Source organism: Homalodisca vitripennis, chromosome 3 (genome assembly GCF_021130785.1).
Source record: "Homalodisca vitripennis isolate AUS2020 chromosome 3, UT_GWSS_2.1, whole genome shotgun sequence".
Taxonomy (NCBI): Eukaryota; Metazoa; Arthropoda; class Insecta; order Hemiptera; family Cicadellidae; genus Homalodisca; species Homalodisca vitripennis.
In genome coordinates, this window is record NC_060209.1 from 109992041 (window position 1) to 110009334 (window position 17294).

Below are 17294 nucleotides of genomic sequence, written 5' to 3' on the forward strand. Positions count from 1 at the left end.
CTCCATACAAAACATTTAACCTACATTTTTACGTTTCACATCACAATGCAAAATATTAAATTCGTTAGGTGAATTCCTGAACAAATTTGTTTAACGAACGGAGAAGACAATAGCAATGGTTTCCTCATTACTCGGAACAATACTACTAAGATAATGTGGGCTCTGTTATCTGCACTTATCTCGCTGACACTGACACGTTCGCTGTGCCGCCACTCACGCTTTACACCTTGCAGGTCGTGTTATCAGGTAGTTATACCCTTCTTACCAGCCTCTCTCCCTCACTAAACAATTCATATATAATTAACGTCAAATATGTAATTAACACTATAGTCCCAATAAACATGGTAGATGATGAATTTATTTAGTAATATCGTAAGTCAACAACTTCTATTAATATTCAGAGTGCTGTAATTGTATACACATACCGATGCTTAAACCCAGGTTATAGTGGTTTGAAAAACTCGAAATTAGAAAAAAAAATATTTGTATAATTTTAACGAAACAAGTTTTTAATCCATTGATGCTTTTTCCATTTTCCTTGGGTTGTAGTGACAAACAAAATTATATTATATACATTATATTAATGGAAATTTTTTGCCACGGAAATCAATGGGCGTGTTGATTTTGAATTATGAACTTTCGCACGTTTCATTTATGACGTACCTCACACAGAGAATATAATTATGAATTAACACTATCTATACTTTTGATAACATATACAAACAAAAGAATGGCTCTGATAGATTAGAGGGCACGGCCACATAGTACATACGATATACGTGTCACACTGTGATATTACAATATTTGTGAGTGACTGTATATGATAGTTCCTCTGCGGTAACTTTCATGTGCTTCAACAACTAAACTTTAAACAACAAGGATTTGTTAATCAGATACAATGAATTAACATAATATAATTGTACATCGACTCCGATGTACCGTAGCCATTATACTTATGTCATTGAGAATTTCCATTGTTCGATTTATTACACAAATAAATTACTGTCACATTATACTACAGCAGAGAATATAAACATGTACTGTACAAAAAGGAATGCCTACGTTATGAGGACGGCTATTATGATACAGCTCTGTATTCGTTGTGCCGGCTGCACAATTTGAAGGCTCTATAAACTACTTGGCTGAGCGGCAGGAAAGGGGCTGGAAACATTTAATTTCTCTATGTCTGTCTGTCTGTCCGCACGACATATCAGGAACGAACCCTTTAGGTTGGAAACTTTGCATGAAGCTTCACTTCTATACAAGCAACATAAACTCTAATGCTGATATTTGTCACTTCATGGAATTAAGCTGAGCGCAAGCGAACACTTTTACGTTACTCTTATTGGTAACCGTGATGGCAACGATAAAATCATACACATTTGTAAACAAACTTGAATACAATCATTTACCATTTTAGCATGTGACATGTAGCCTAACGATATCTCGAGAAATATTATCTGAAGACTTCAAATTTCCATGAAACTTTATTTCTACAAAGACGAAATGAGTTATATGATGGTGCACGTCCTGTGTTATTGTCTGCATGTCTGTCCGCAAGACATCTCAAGATAGATAGAGCTACTGACTTTTTTTCATGCAACCTCAGCCACAAGATATGTATGACTAACTCCTGCCTTGTTTGAATTAGTACCGGACGTGTAGCTAACATTTATTTAACTAGTCTTATCTTGAACTTATTGCAATCACATTAGAGAGACTTTATAATTAAGGATAAAAGAACACAACAGTTTAGCCCGTAACACAAAAATAAAAATTACCAAATATTCGCAGTATGTTTCGAATTTTTTTATAGCCTATATTCGAAACTATAAGTACACCAACTATTTCCACTCAAATTGTTGTAAACGTAGTCCTGTCTGTCTACATACGGATATTTTAGCGCTTAGAACACAAATTAAAGTATAAACGTTATCTAGTATTTTTATAGATTTTTCAAATATTCGTGAAACTATTGGGCGTCAATTGATCTTTTCGACACAAATCGTAGGAAATGTATCCATTTTTAAGAAAGCAAATATCTACTATTTCTCAAAGCATTATTTTAACGCTAATGCAACAATTATAAAGAATGCCTAAACTTGACAGTATTTCTGTCCGCAGGCACGCTGTACGCCCACGAAGACAACGTAGTCTCCGTTACCCAAGTATATACATTTTGTGCAAAATGTCCTTAATATTTTTTAAAACTTATCAGACAAACTTTATAAACTTTGCACAATGATGTACGGCTACCTTAATTAATTTGTATGCAATGATCGCCACACGCCGAGATAGGGGTGTGTCGTAAAAATCTTCAATGGAAGTGTAGGTCGACATGCGCTCCAACTTAAAGGTTATTTAGTAATAAAATATAATGCCACAGCCACACTTCAAAAACATTATTCATTACAAAATGGCGGATTTTGAAATGCGATCACTATTGTATATTGTAGATCACTATCATCACTATGTATAGGACCAATGTGTTAAGGATAATCCTATCAGAAAATATGGCATTTTGAGCATTAAAAGTATTGCATTTCTAAAAATTCTGAAACTTTGAACATTGAATTTCTGTTATACTCGTATATGTGTGTATTGTTTCCAAATATTCCTTTCAGATTTTAACATGTTTACATTGGTCTTATGGGGTAACCATAATGACAACTACTAAAACGCAGAATAACCAAATTTGCAAAAAACGATTATACTGTGAAAGTTAATCATGAGACATGTTTCAGTAAGCTAACAAACAACATGTATGACGAACTTTGCAGGATTAGTTGGTTTCACAAAACATGGAACATTTTAATTCCTTTACTCCATTGTCTCGGTTTCTTAAGAAGATTTTTAAAGCACTACGTATCTGTTATCGCGGTTACAATTGGTGGGTTACTTTGTGGTCCCAGATCTGTTTGTTATCAAACTTGTAACAGGAATCTCGGTTTTAACCGGAACATCATATTTAACATCATATTGAACATCACACTGCAACTTAATCCTAAAGGCCCAGTATTGTTAATCTCAGTCCCATTTCATATGTATAAAAAGAAACGGACGCCAAGTCTTGTAATCAGGAATCCGCATCAGCTAAACTTTGTTATCACGTTTACAGTGAATCCCTATCTTTTTATATAACTAAAATATATAATTATATAATGTTAATATTACTATAAAACAAGCATTAATACAAATATATTTATACATACATAGTTATATAATTTGTGTTAACCGTAAGTATAAAGTGGTTTCTAAAGTTTTAATTTTAAATAGTGTCATAATTCTCATAATTAAATAGTGTATATAATTCTCAAATAGACCTTTTCCCGGACCTTTTATTTTAGGGTTTTCATATTTCCATTTCCTTTAGATAGATCCTATTTTTGTATATCTCAGATTTCCACAGAAAATCAATGCAATTTTACCTTAGCATAAAGGGAAAAATTAGTTAAAGTGTACGGACTGTAAAATCGGAATCATTGTACGTAGTATTGGCCTCCATATCCTGTAATATTTGCTAACGTGCCCCGATTTCGTCATGTTTATTGTACAGAAAAGTTTCTACAATGCATTCATATACTACTATATTGATAGGTCATGTTTAATGTATAGAATCTGTTCTACAAAACCTTCAAATACTGTAATATTTGTTAACAAGCCCTGATTTTGTCATCTTTATTGTAAAGAATTGGTTCTCAAAACCTTCATTTCTTGCAATAGGCTATTTGCTAACAAGCCCTGATTTCATGATATTTCATGCAAACGATCAGTTCTACAATATCAGCGTTACTGAGTCCAGGCAGTGGCGGAATATTGATATAGTAGATTCTGCATACCATTTACTGGCGATGCAAACTTTGTTGAAAATATATATAGTGTAAAACTTACGTACACTAGCATTTCAAACGGATTGTCTTATTTTGAGTAAATGTGAAAAAAATCGTTTGTAATTTCTTTAACAAAAGGAATAAAATATATCACGGTACTTCAAAAAGTGACGAATAACAGTTTCCGGAGAGGATATTGTAGTTTTGTTACTTAAACGATGTAACAAAATTAACATGGGAATTTGAGGCACTCGGAAGAGTACTCCAATGAAGGGGTATTTGTACTGAAGTGTTGTTATGCAACTGGGAGATGACGGTGGCCGGGCAAGAAGTATCGACTGTGCAGATAGACGGACAGACGCAGTAGCCGTGTGCGTGACGTGAGGTGCGTGTCTCTGTGTGCCGTGCCGCTGCCGTCACGAGCCTGCACGGCCGTCAATACACGGGCGGCCATTTTATTAAATATGCAACCTCTCTCCCTCTCGCCAACATCGCGTCTTGCACCGCGGAGCTCGCCACCACCTCCACTCTACACGAGAATGTTTAATTGGGAGGGTTGTGGAAACTGCGATAACAATACAACCGAACATACCAACACACTAATATACCACCAACATCTTCACTCTTACAACTATAACTCCTGACACATCGAGCTGTAGACCCTGCAATAACAATACAACCGTACATACCAACACACTACTATACCAACATCTTCACTCATACAACTATAATTCCTAGCAGAACGAGCTGTAGACCCTGCAATAACAATACAACCGAACATACCAACACACTACTATACCAACATCTTCACTCATACAACTATAATTCCTAGCAGAACGAGCTGTAGACCCTGCAATAACAATACAACCGAACATACCAACACACTACTATACCAACATCTTCACTCATACAAGTATAACTCCTGACAGAACGAGCTGTAGACCCTGCAATAACAATACAACCGAACATACCAACACACTACTATACCAACATCTTCACTCATACAAGTATAATTCCTGACAGAACGAGCTGTAGACCCTGCAATAACAATACAACCGAACATACCAACACACTACTATACCAACATCTTCACTCATACAAGTATAACTCCTGACAGAACGAGCTGTAGACCCTGCAATAAGAATACAACCGAACATACCAACACACTACTATACCAACATCTTCACTCATACAAGTATAACTCCTGGACAGAACGAGCTGTAGACCCTGCAATATGAATACAACCGAACATACCAACACACTACTATACCAACATCTTCACTCATACAACTATAATTCCTAGCAAAACGAGCTGTAGACCCTGCAATAACAATACCCCCGAACATACCAACACACTACTATACCAACATCTTCACTCATACAAGTATAACTCCTGACAGAACGAGCTGTAGACCCTGCAATATGAATACAACCGAACATACCAACACACTACTATACCAACATCTTCACTCATACAACTATAATTCCTAGCAAAACGAGCTGTAGACCCTGCAATAACAATACCCCCGAACATACCAACACACTACTATACCAACATCTTCACTCATACAAGTATAACTCCTGACAGAACGAGCTGTAGACCATGCAATAACAATACAACCGAACATACCAACACACTACTATACCAACATCTTCACTCATACAAGTATAACTCCTGACAGAACGAGCTGTAGACCCTGCAATATGAATACAACCGAACATACCAACACACTACTATACCAACATCTTCACTCATACAAGTATAACTCCTGACATAACGAGCTGTAGACCCTGCAATAACAATACACCCGAACATACCAATACACTAATATACCACCAACATCTTCACTCTTACAACTATAACTCCTGACACATCGAGCTGTAGACCCTGCAATAACAATACACCCGAACATACCAACACACTACTATACCAACATCTTCACTCATACAACTATAAGTCCTAGCAGAACGAGCTGTAGACCCTGCAATAACAATACACCCGAACATACCAATACACTAATATACCACCAACATCTTCACTCTTACAACTATAACTCCTGACACATCGAGCTGTAGACCCTGCAATAACAATACACCCGAACATACCAACACACTACTATACCAACATCTTCACTCATACAACTATAATTCCTAGCAGAACGAGCTGTAGACCCTGCAATAACAATACAACCGAACATACCAACACACTACTATACCAACATCTTCACTCATACAAGTATAACTCCTGACATAACGAGCTGTAGACCATGCAATAACAATACAACTGAACATACAAACACCTTCACTCATACAACTATAACTCCTGACAGATCAACGTCGTTGTGAAAACTACGATAACTAAGACGCAGGGTAAAAAAAGACCGAAAGCCACTAGATGTTTGCGATATGGGATTTGTGACAGTTACAGGTTTTTTTTATTAAATACATAATCATCCTTTAGCCATATTTTATTAACATACTGTAAAAGCCTAGTTTACATGTAGGTGTCCTGTGAGACTGTGTACAAGTTGTATATTAATACTTGATATGGCTAAACAAAGGAATTATAAACAAAATTTCTATTTTCCTGCTCTCATATCAAGAAGTATTCAAGTATGTGAACAAAAATCTTAACAGAAAATTGATTGAATAACTCATAATGAGTAATATTAAAATTTAACTTAAGGTTGTGTACAACAATAAGGCAATAAAGTAGTTTAAGATTTAACTACTGCATTATTCTCATGGTAATTTGGCGTAGTACAATCTTACAAACTTGTCATTGCAGAAAAGTAGGATAGCAAGACTATACACTTATTTACTGTAAAAGACAGAAAAAAAATTATACACAATAAAATCACAAACTTCAAATAACAAATCTTTATCTATATGCATAGGCAGATTTTTATTGTATAGAATATAAAAATAGTATTGAATATTGTTCTTTTGATTGAATGGGTTTCAGAATCTCATACATAAAAATATTGCTCATATAATAATAATGTGTTTAATTTATGAAATATGAGTAAGTGCTATAATATTGTTTTCCTTTTTTTCGAGTGATAAAATAAATATATATTAGTGTATATATGTGTATATAATATATATATATATATATATATATATATATATATATATATATATATATATATATACATATAAACTTTTTATACGGAAGTCAAACAGCAAAATTGAACAAACCATTTTTGTCCAGTCACGGTTTTTCTTAATTTTGTAGTAACTTAAAGCGCCTTCAAGGCGGCGCGCCACAATATACATTCTGGGCTGTGAAAATGTTGCATCGCTTGAAGTGAAGGCGCTATAGAAATTCAGCAACGTGTAGATGTGGCACAAATAAACAATAATGTCATTTTCAAATTTTAACTACAAAATATATTTATTGCAAAAAAAATCTACGCTGCTTGGTTATAAAGGTAACAGAATGTTCTTATCTACTACCAGGAGAGATATTAATATGAAGTATTTTTAACTGATCAGTAATGTTGTATTTTTTGTGATAACGAATAATCACTACCAACGATAAGAAAATATAATTTTAGGATTAGTAGATATAAATGAGAATCTTTTAAACATACTTCCTTCAACAGATTTATCTATTAGATTTTTGTAAGTATGCTTTTAACACTAATTCGTAACATTTACTACGAATGCACTAAACTGAAATACATTTATTTCATTATACAAGTATCTTGTAAAACAGGATTGACTGTACTTAGATTATTGCTGTCTTATGCGTAACCCATAAATAATTATTTAAAATAACGATGGGTCATGGAGTAGTACGAGACATGTTGAATTATTTAAGTACGACTCAACCCAAACCAAAGGCGACAAACCCAGAATTTATTGAAAACGAACCCACGGATCTAAGACGTCTTAGATTTATCCGAATATGACATAAATGAGCCGGCAAACGATTGAGCTAGGGCAGCCCAGATTATCCGCCCTAACGGTGTGGAGGAGGGCGCCCCTAGCGTACACTGCGGGGTGCAGAGGAGGATATAGGCCACTGTCACACTGAGCCCCTGGAGGTGCTAACTACTCACCTGCCAGGGGTAGTTTACAGTCTGGGGAATGAACATCCATACTTCACGTAAATAGGGGCAATTAAAATGATCAACTCTTCTGGTCCATCCTTTCTGTCACTACTCTTGTGCACGTTGCGATACCTAGGAGGTCACAAGTATTAACCTGCTACAATCACTAAAATATGTCAAACAATTATATTTAAGGTACGATCGCTGAACATTGCCGCTGAAGTCTAAAAACCCTTAGCAGAGATAGACATTATAGAAATACTTTTTAACTATAGAAATTTGTTGGGTAGCTCTATATCGACTATTATAAAGAGTAGCCACTACGCTGCCATAAACGGATTACATTTTAACCATCTCTTAACTCAAGATAGTGGCCACATCTCCAAAACGAAGAGAGCAGTTACTGTTTGTTCTTGTTTGAACATCACTACATAGACTGTAAGCAGTGTATAACATACCTATATAAATCGGGTATGTTATACACTGGGGGTTTCAGTCCGCTCGATAAAACAAGTAAAACCATTCAATATCTGGCGTGAAGTAATAAAGCAATAACATAGTTAATATTAATTCAGTCAGGGCGAATTTAACTGTAAAAGTTGAAAACATACGTTGTAATCGTCATAATACCATTTCCGCTAAAATCTTATAATGCGTGCCAGTGTATCGCTATTATCCCGTTTTAAAATTTCAATAAATATAAAATCACGCAATCCAAAATCTGCCCACACGATATATTTATAATGTTATAGTACTGGTAAAGAACCGCAAGAAATTAAAGGTGTTATAGAAATACTAATACATTAAAAACTTTTTCTTGGCAAAAGCTGGATTAGTAAATGGTTATGAAACCTTGTGGCCTTTAAGAACCGGAGATTCATACTTCCATGACGTAAGAAATTTAAATATAGAATTATACTTGGCTTGTATAGAGAATGGCCACGAGCCGACCGCAGATTCACAGATATCGTTCGCATTTATACAACCAAGACAGATGACGGGCACAACACAGTTGGGACTTTTTTCACCAAAAATATGATTGAATAATGAAAAATATGAATATAAGGTTTATATTATAGTTTTGAATATTACACGCGAACTATTGAATTAAAAAATAATAATGGCACAATACACTAATAGAACCACACGTTATATGCTACTAAAATAAATTTTTTAATTTAGTTTACTAATCCGAGCGCGGCATTTTACCTTTGGCTTCACTGCGGCCAACACTACTGAATGACAGAGAGATATACAGAACGAGCGACAATTCACAGAGTGACAAACCACTCAGCGCGAAAAGCGATCAGTACTGTACTGTATATAGCTATTGGCATGTTTAAACTTACTACACATGAAATGTTTTACTTGATGCCAATAAGAAAAACAACTACTTGCATTAAACAATATAATTTTTTAAATACATTCTTTCAAGATATTTACGGCAACTAAGTTAAAAAAAGCTAGTTTAAGTTGGTCTTTTACATCAGTATTAAAATCATCCACACACACACACAACTAGTGTACGCATTAATTTTCTAACGCATATATGTATTGTAAGTCATTATATTTTTCTTAGTTATAAAAAAATTACACGACAATTTGGTAATAAATTATTTTAGTCTCATTTACTTTAGTACATAAGTACGTACTAGCATCAGTTTAAATTGTTGTTTAAAAATAATTTCGGTTATTTAAATGAACAATAATCTATAAAGGGGTCTCGTTGGCTCAAAAGGACACGACACGGATACCTTCAAAAGGATGTGAGCATCCCAGCTGCTTTATCTCGCGTTAACAATGGGATGGTACAATACAACATCCGACATCCCCGTGTAGTGTATACTGTGTGTAGGCTATACAATGCGAGTTCCGACCATCTCAAGCTCTGCAAGCCGGCAGGGGAAACGAGAACGCCAATAATTATAACAGGGCTCTACATTATAATACTAATACTGCTAGAAGAATCGATTGTGAGCAAAGAATAGTGGTGGGGGTTAATAGCGGGGGAGGGGGAGGGGAAGTGGTATAAATCGTTACCATAGAAACGGCGCGTAATGTAATCCGGGCGCAAGGAAATGACGATTATACTAGCATGCGTGAAAATGTTGTTCGTGTTATTAAATATGTTGTACTACTATTTCAGTGAACATCACTGAAACCTCTCTTCAGGACCTTACCCGGTCCCTGGTTGGTCACTATATATTATAAACTGTCTCGCGTGTTTTTCTCATATGTTGGTTTCACAAACCGAAAACTAATCGTTAGACACGTACATGGACGTTGTCAGCATCAGCTAAACACAATAGATAAACTATTTGACTGAAAAGGGTGAACTTTCATATATTTTTCTAACGGTAATCAAATATTTATGTGTTTGATGGAAATTTGAAATGGACAAAACTACCATTCCATATTTTTAACCCTTTTGCTACTCTCCATTCCGACGTAAATAAAGTTATTTCTACGTTCACTCCGATAGTTCACATGGTTCATAAATGACAGAACTTTGTAAGTAAAAACTAAGCTCAAACCCTTGGTGAAACCGTCCATAAATAATGTTCATTGTCTTTGAACGTTACGCATAAAGCGCCGGTGAGCGGGTACGAGTGTACTGTACCACAGAGAAAGATATATCTACCCGTCTCTGTGATTTTATACTTCGGCACGTTTAATACGACCATCTTTTTCTTTGTTAATATTTCCGTCAGGTATTTTTCTTTAACACTAAAACATTACACAAATACAACAAGCTTTTTAATAAAATTTGTTGTTTCATGGGCTATAAGAAGCTAAGATAAATTTGCATTGTCAGAATAAACTGTGGTTCAGGAATTGCATGAGATTAAATTTGTAAATAAGGTTAAAATACAACTGGGATCACAACGGAATCTAGACGGGTGTTCCGAATTTGAAAAAATACTGACTAGTAAATAAATAAGACGCAAACATTTTGTATGAATTACAATGCTCAGAGAAATGCAATATTAAATGTTAGCCTAAACGAAAAACATAGTATTTACCCAATAAAAAGTTATGTATTTACAAGTGATATTTAGTATATATTAGTATAGTAAATTGACGTTGTATAAGGAGCATCACTTGAAACACGGCCGAAAATAGAAACAGCCAACTTTCTCTTGTCGGAAAGGTATTTCTGTGATCTCGAAGCTGTATTTCATCTATAGTAATGACCCTATTTTCCTGTCAATACCAGCAGTGCAGTGTTCTGGTTCTGATTAAACGAGGGAGGGGGCAAGATACAGGATTAGCACGGGGAGGCGAAGTTTATAAACGTAACTGTCACATAAGTACACTTAACTTTTAAAAATATATAGAACATATTTCATGAAAAATAACTTACCGGAGTTGGGGTCGTGGAACCTCTCGATTTCCCCCTTCCCCTGCCCCTCTCACCACGAGGGTAGTCATGATTCAGGTACAGTAGGTGCTGAAACAAACAACACGAAATGCTTGCTAATTCGAGAATATCACAACCCTACAGTCATCATAAAGACAATAATTAACAAACTATTAATAATAAAATAAATAGATAACACGTTTGGACCTCAAAATATCAGAAATACAATTGATTGCTACTGCAGAATACCGTGAAGAATAGTAAAAAAGATGATAATCATTTTTAATTCTGAGTAATATACAATTTTTTGAAATACCAAAAGTACTATTGAACTATGATGTCGAATTTCCACCAGAATTAAGAACTATAAAAAACAGAAAGTACACAATGTCAATATACAGCATACCTTACAATTTTTAAGCAGCCTACACAAAATTGGATTTTTTACATGTCTTTATTTACCAAGTTTATGAAAAACGTGGATTTCTAGATAAGTATTTTTCTATAAAAAAGAAAATAATATTCTAAAATCAGATCTAAAACAGTGTGCGGTTAACGGCAGTATGCACACTTAATAACGTACAAGACTTATAGGTGGCACCACTGTCCGTGATAGTAGCGCCTCTGGTAGCAGAAGTTACAACTACGTCGCTGGAACACCAGGGACATTGTTGGCACATTGTTGTTCTTACGGCAAAAGTGGGGGTTCACTCACAGATCGCGTCATGTCGCCATGATGCGTGGAATGTGACTTTTCAGCAATGTATTAGAAAATAAATTTCGTTGTGTAAGGGATAAATAAATAGCGAATATTATGGGATTAAAATTAAGATGTAGAGGATAGACCAACCACAGCAAGGATATCAGGCCTTCATAATAATTTATAGTTTAATTTATCTATTTTACTATATGCTGCAATAGTTTATTTTCAACTTCTACTAGTGTTTGTGTTCTGTGATTAAGAGAAATCAGTTTAATCACTTAGCAACTCTTCTCAAGCATATACATATTTTAGTTCAAAAACTTACATTTTAGTGTTTGCCATATAATTTATATTCCATAAGGAATTTCTTATGGGAAATCTGTACTGAATATAAATTAGAAACATTTAGTATTAAAAGACGTAGTATCAATAGTATTGAGGAACTAAAATCTAGTTTCTGAGGCGAAACAATAATGGATTTGAGATGTATAACGCAGATTTAAACATCCCCATGCGGTGCCTTAGATGAGCGGCCGGCAGCTAATTATCGTATCCTCTTAATTAATCTCAAGAAATATAATTTTATATCATTCACAATGCAAAATAAAAGAAATTTACATCCATATTAAAATTAGGACCTTGTGGAAACCGTTCAAACCAGCGTGGAGCTACAAGGTACGGATGGGCTGTCAGTCTACCGTAATATCATGTACAGCCTACACAGTGTGAGCTGTAAAGTACAGGTGGACTGTCAGTCTATAGTAATATCATACACGGTCTACGTACCGTGAGCTGTAACGTATGGGTGGACTGTCAGTCTACCGTAATATCATGTACAGCCTACACAGCGTGAGCTGTAAAGTACAGGTGGACTGTCGGTCTACCGTAATATCATACACGGTCTACATACCGTGAGCTGTAAAGTACAGGTAGACTGTCAGTCTACCGTAATATCATACACGGTCTACATACCGTGAGCTGTAAAGTACAGGTGGACTGTCAGTCTACCGTAATATCATACACGGTCTACATTCCGTGAGCTGTAAAGTACAGGTGGACTGTCGGTCTACCGTAATATCATACACGGTCTACATACCGTGAGCTGTGTAAAGTACAGGTGGACTGTCGGGTCTACCGTAATATCATACACGGTCTACATATCGTGAGCTGTAAAGTACAGGTAGACTGTCGGTCTACCGTAATATCATACACGGTCTACATACCGTGAGCTGTAAAGTACGGGTGGACTGTCAGTCTACCGTAATATCATGCATAGTGTACACACCAGAACTGATCCTTAGTCGTGCCGTTCGACTCGTTCTACCAATTACCCCCTCCTCTCCATCACCCACACCCGTAACACACCACCTTGCCTACGCCAATAACCGCTGAATTATTGGAACGTAAAATTGACATCCTCCCCTAAACGCGTTTCCTTCCGACAGAGTTAAACATTGCAACCCTATAGTAATAGCGGCACTGATTTTGGAGCGAGTGCTAAGGAATTCGCAAATATTTAGAAAATCAGGATAGGCTGATATTCAGTTTGTGTAAAATATTAGGAATCTGTATTACTAATTTATGGGTAGTTTCCAAAGCGCGTGATTGAAATCTGACTCGTAACACCCTAGTGGTGAATAGTACGTTCTTTATTCCCTAGTATAGGACTCCCACTTCCTTGCCTGGCTGATAAGGGCGAATGAGGTTTCACAGAGTTTTAACTTTACAAATTTATTCTACTAACTTTATATTATTGTATAATGTGCCATTACTGTAATATTTTATTATTAATACTTTCTGTTTATGGAATTACGAATTCACAAAACTCCAAAAGGAGAGAAAAAACAAGTCCAATAACAATATATAAAGAAATTAAGAAAATCTGCATTTTAAAATCAATCATTTCTTGAAGGCCATTTGAGAAAGTGAAGACGATTGAGCATATACAATTTCGTCGGTGGGACAGATATACTACAGGTAAAATCAAGTCACAGGATGATTTGATTGTAGAGTTAGGACTCGGTTTAACGTGCATCACTAATGCAACTAATATACAATTATAATTAATTTGACACAACGATATACTTAACTATGAATGAATGAGTAAAGTGAACGTTTCACTCGCTAATATGTACTGGTATAGATTTACATAACTCAATGGAATTCTTAAGATTTAAGTGGATGATGAACCATAACAGTTGCATTGTTTATTACATTTTTGGTCGCCAAAACAGTGACGTGAACGCCTTTGTAGTTCCAAGTCACCGAAGGGATTGTTCATATGGACGAATAAACCTTACCCAAAATCCGCCCTCCAGTTTAGTACCTTGATTACACAAGGTCTAAGGACCAGGTAACCAGTTTCAGCCTGATCGATATAAGGACCTCTCAAGTATTATAATGTTTTTACTGGTTTTATGTATATTCTATTCACGTACTGTTTTACATGTACCCTAGTGTATAAAAGAATAACAGCAAGAAACCTTTTGGGAGAATCTATTTGTATGACATACATTTTTAAATCAGAATATTTATAGTAATACTACCGGATTGCCCACGGCTTTGCACGCAATTTCCTGCTGAACTACTGACACATCAAGCTATATCATTTTTATATTACTTTCCAAACACTCCTGTAATAAGTGGTAACTGGAAGATATTCCAATTTCATGATCCACTTTTTAATAATTGGACTTTAAGATAAAAAGCAGTATTTGAGGCCATTTTCATAAGTACCAATAAAATAAACAGAATTTCTTTACAAATTTCCATGCTTTTATGGTAGAATGGCTCTAATGATTTCTAACACTTGAATTATTTTAGGACAATGTACAGGAATAATAAAATATACTTTTTGATTGAAACACTTTAATGTAATAAGATGGAGCTTCTTGGTGTTTTTAAAAGCGGAAATAAGGATTTATCGAGTCGATATTACTCCAGTGTTCACAATAAAGACAAACAAAGATTAAGCACGGTTACGACGGGCTTTTATCATTCAGGTATTGCGCGTGTTACTTGTGGTTCGAATTAATTATATTTACCTTGTGAGTTTGCCTTCTTACCTCAATCAAGAAAACACAGTTTAATTAAGAAGCCTACTTTGATCCAAAAGTGTCTAATCCCGCCGCTTGTAATCTACTTCGGTATTAGGGATGGAGTGAAACAACTTGAATAACAGTCTTCCTTATTCTTCAATATACCACACACTAATACCTTTTCGAACCGTCCCAATGTGGTAATAATATATGATTGTAATTTTTTTAAATGAAATGCATGCCTACTTTGTAGATCACCCAGTTACCAGTCTTTGCTTGAACCCTCAGCATTAGTTCTTCAAAGGCATAGGTATCTTTAAATCTGAAACAGTACACTACATGCATTTGCCTTCCAAACTCGGTTCGCTATATAATCCAATGTTCTTGGTTAATTCTAGAAATTATATACTTTATTTTATAAACCTAATCAGTATATTATGTCCCTCCAGTGCAAAACGGACCCACTGCCTCCTCGTTGGTTTTCTGTCTTAAAAATTGTACCTCGTACATGGCTTTGTGATTCCATTTACAATGGTCAAGGGTTCACTGCGCTCGTTTGTTTCCTCTGTAGACATACAGCTAATAGTTTGTTGAATCATATTAGTGCACTACCCCTCAGTTTAACTGTTCCTTCAGCTAAACAACAACTGAGTTACTTGTGTAATAGCTACTACATACAGCTAATAGTTTGTTGAATCATATTAGTGCACTACCCCTCAGTTTAACTGTTCCTTCAGCTAAACAACAACTGAGTTACTTGTGTAATAGCTACTACATACAGCTAATAGTTTGTTGAATCATATTAGTGCACTACCCCTCAGTTTAACTGTTCCTTCAGCTAAACAACAACTGAGTTACTTGTGTAATAGCTACTACATACAGCTAATAGTTTGTTGAATCATATTAGTGCACTACCCCTCAGTTTAACTGTTCCTTCAGCTAAACAACAACTGAGTTACTTGTGTAATAGCTACTACATACAGCTAATAGTTTGTTGAATCATATTAGTGCACTACCCCTCAGTTTAACTGTTCCTTCAGCTAAACAACAACTGAGTTACTTGTGTAATAGCTACTACATACAGCTAATAGTTTGTTGAATCATATTAGTGCACTACCCCTCAGTTTAACTGTTCCTTCAGCTAAACAACAACTGAGTTACTTGTGTAATAGCTACTACATACAGCTAATAGTTTGTTGAATCATATTAGTGCACTACCCCTCAGTTTAACTGTTCCTTCAGCTAAACAACAACTGAGTTACTTGTGTAATAGCTACTTTAAAAACACAGTCCCACAGTGTGAAATTAAACTAATTTCGAGTATCCATAATAAACTAAATGGTTTGAAATGTTCACTGCTGCCATCTATATGAAACGTCAGATAATACTACTTTCACATCTATTTCCAGCATAGAACGACAGATAATATTTTTTTTCGGGCAAAATCAAAACTCTGGAATAACTATTTTATAATGAGTAGTAATAGGATAATAGTATGTCTGTATTACTCTTATGTCCAAAATGATTATTTGTTTCTAAGTAATTAAACAATGTTTAGGCTTTACAAACTCACTTCTAAAACATGTATGTATAATATAATTTCAAAAATATCGGCCTTATATGCCATAACAAACGATTTCCCCATTTTGGGCTTTACTGTGCAACTGAATTATTGATGCTGTAGGCTACTAATCGCTATAGCCATTTTTCCATTAAAAACCAAACGGTAACTATTTTACTAACTTAATATTAGACGACAATTTCCGAGGCGTCTAGTTTAAATGATATCACTTATACGCATACAAAATAAATCTCAATGTGATTTCCAATTACTACTGATTATTTTTAAAAAAATAGACAGCGTAATTACAGAATAATTAAAGAACCTATACATATTTTACAAAACCCCTGGAAATTGTTGCGTATGTTTATAAGTAAAAAAAATATAAGATAGAGGACTATTAGAATATATAAAAATGTTCAAGAAATTCTTGATTAATTTTGAAGATATTTAAGAAAAATTAACTACTACATGTTACGGAAGAAAAATGACATGATGTTTAATATTTTTCTTATGAAATCAAATTTGAAATCGGGACTCCACGACCAACCATACTAGGTAACCTCATACGCACACTTTTAAAACCCCTTACAACATACGATAACTAAAAACATATACGAGTAACTACTCGTATATCTTTTTAGCTATCGTATGTTGTAAGGTGAAATAAAGTTGGTTTGCTACAAGGCTTCTATAAATATTCAATTAGAAATTTTATCGCAGTGGTAATTTTACGCAAATTA

General features: G+C 35.0%; 1 protein-coding gene across 4 annotated transcripts in view; it reads right to left on the bottom strand.

Annotated features, from left to right (window-relative positions):
* LOC124357290 (DNA N6-methyl adenine demethylase-like) overlaps nucleotides 1-17294 on the bottom strand; it is a 127487-nt gene that overhangs the window by 61467 nt on the left and 48726 nt on the right. For all 4 annotated transcript variants that reach the window (XM_046808942.1, XM_046808943.1, XM_046808944.1 and 1 more), the window contains exon 3: nucleotides 11253-11339. In XM_046808942.1, the coding sequence (XP_046664898.1) occupies nucleotides 11253-11339 (87 nt within the window). The remainder of the gene's footprint in view (nucleotides 1-11252; nucleotides 11340-17294) is intronic.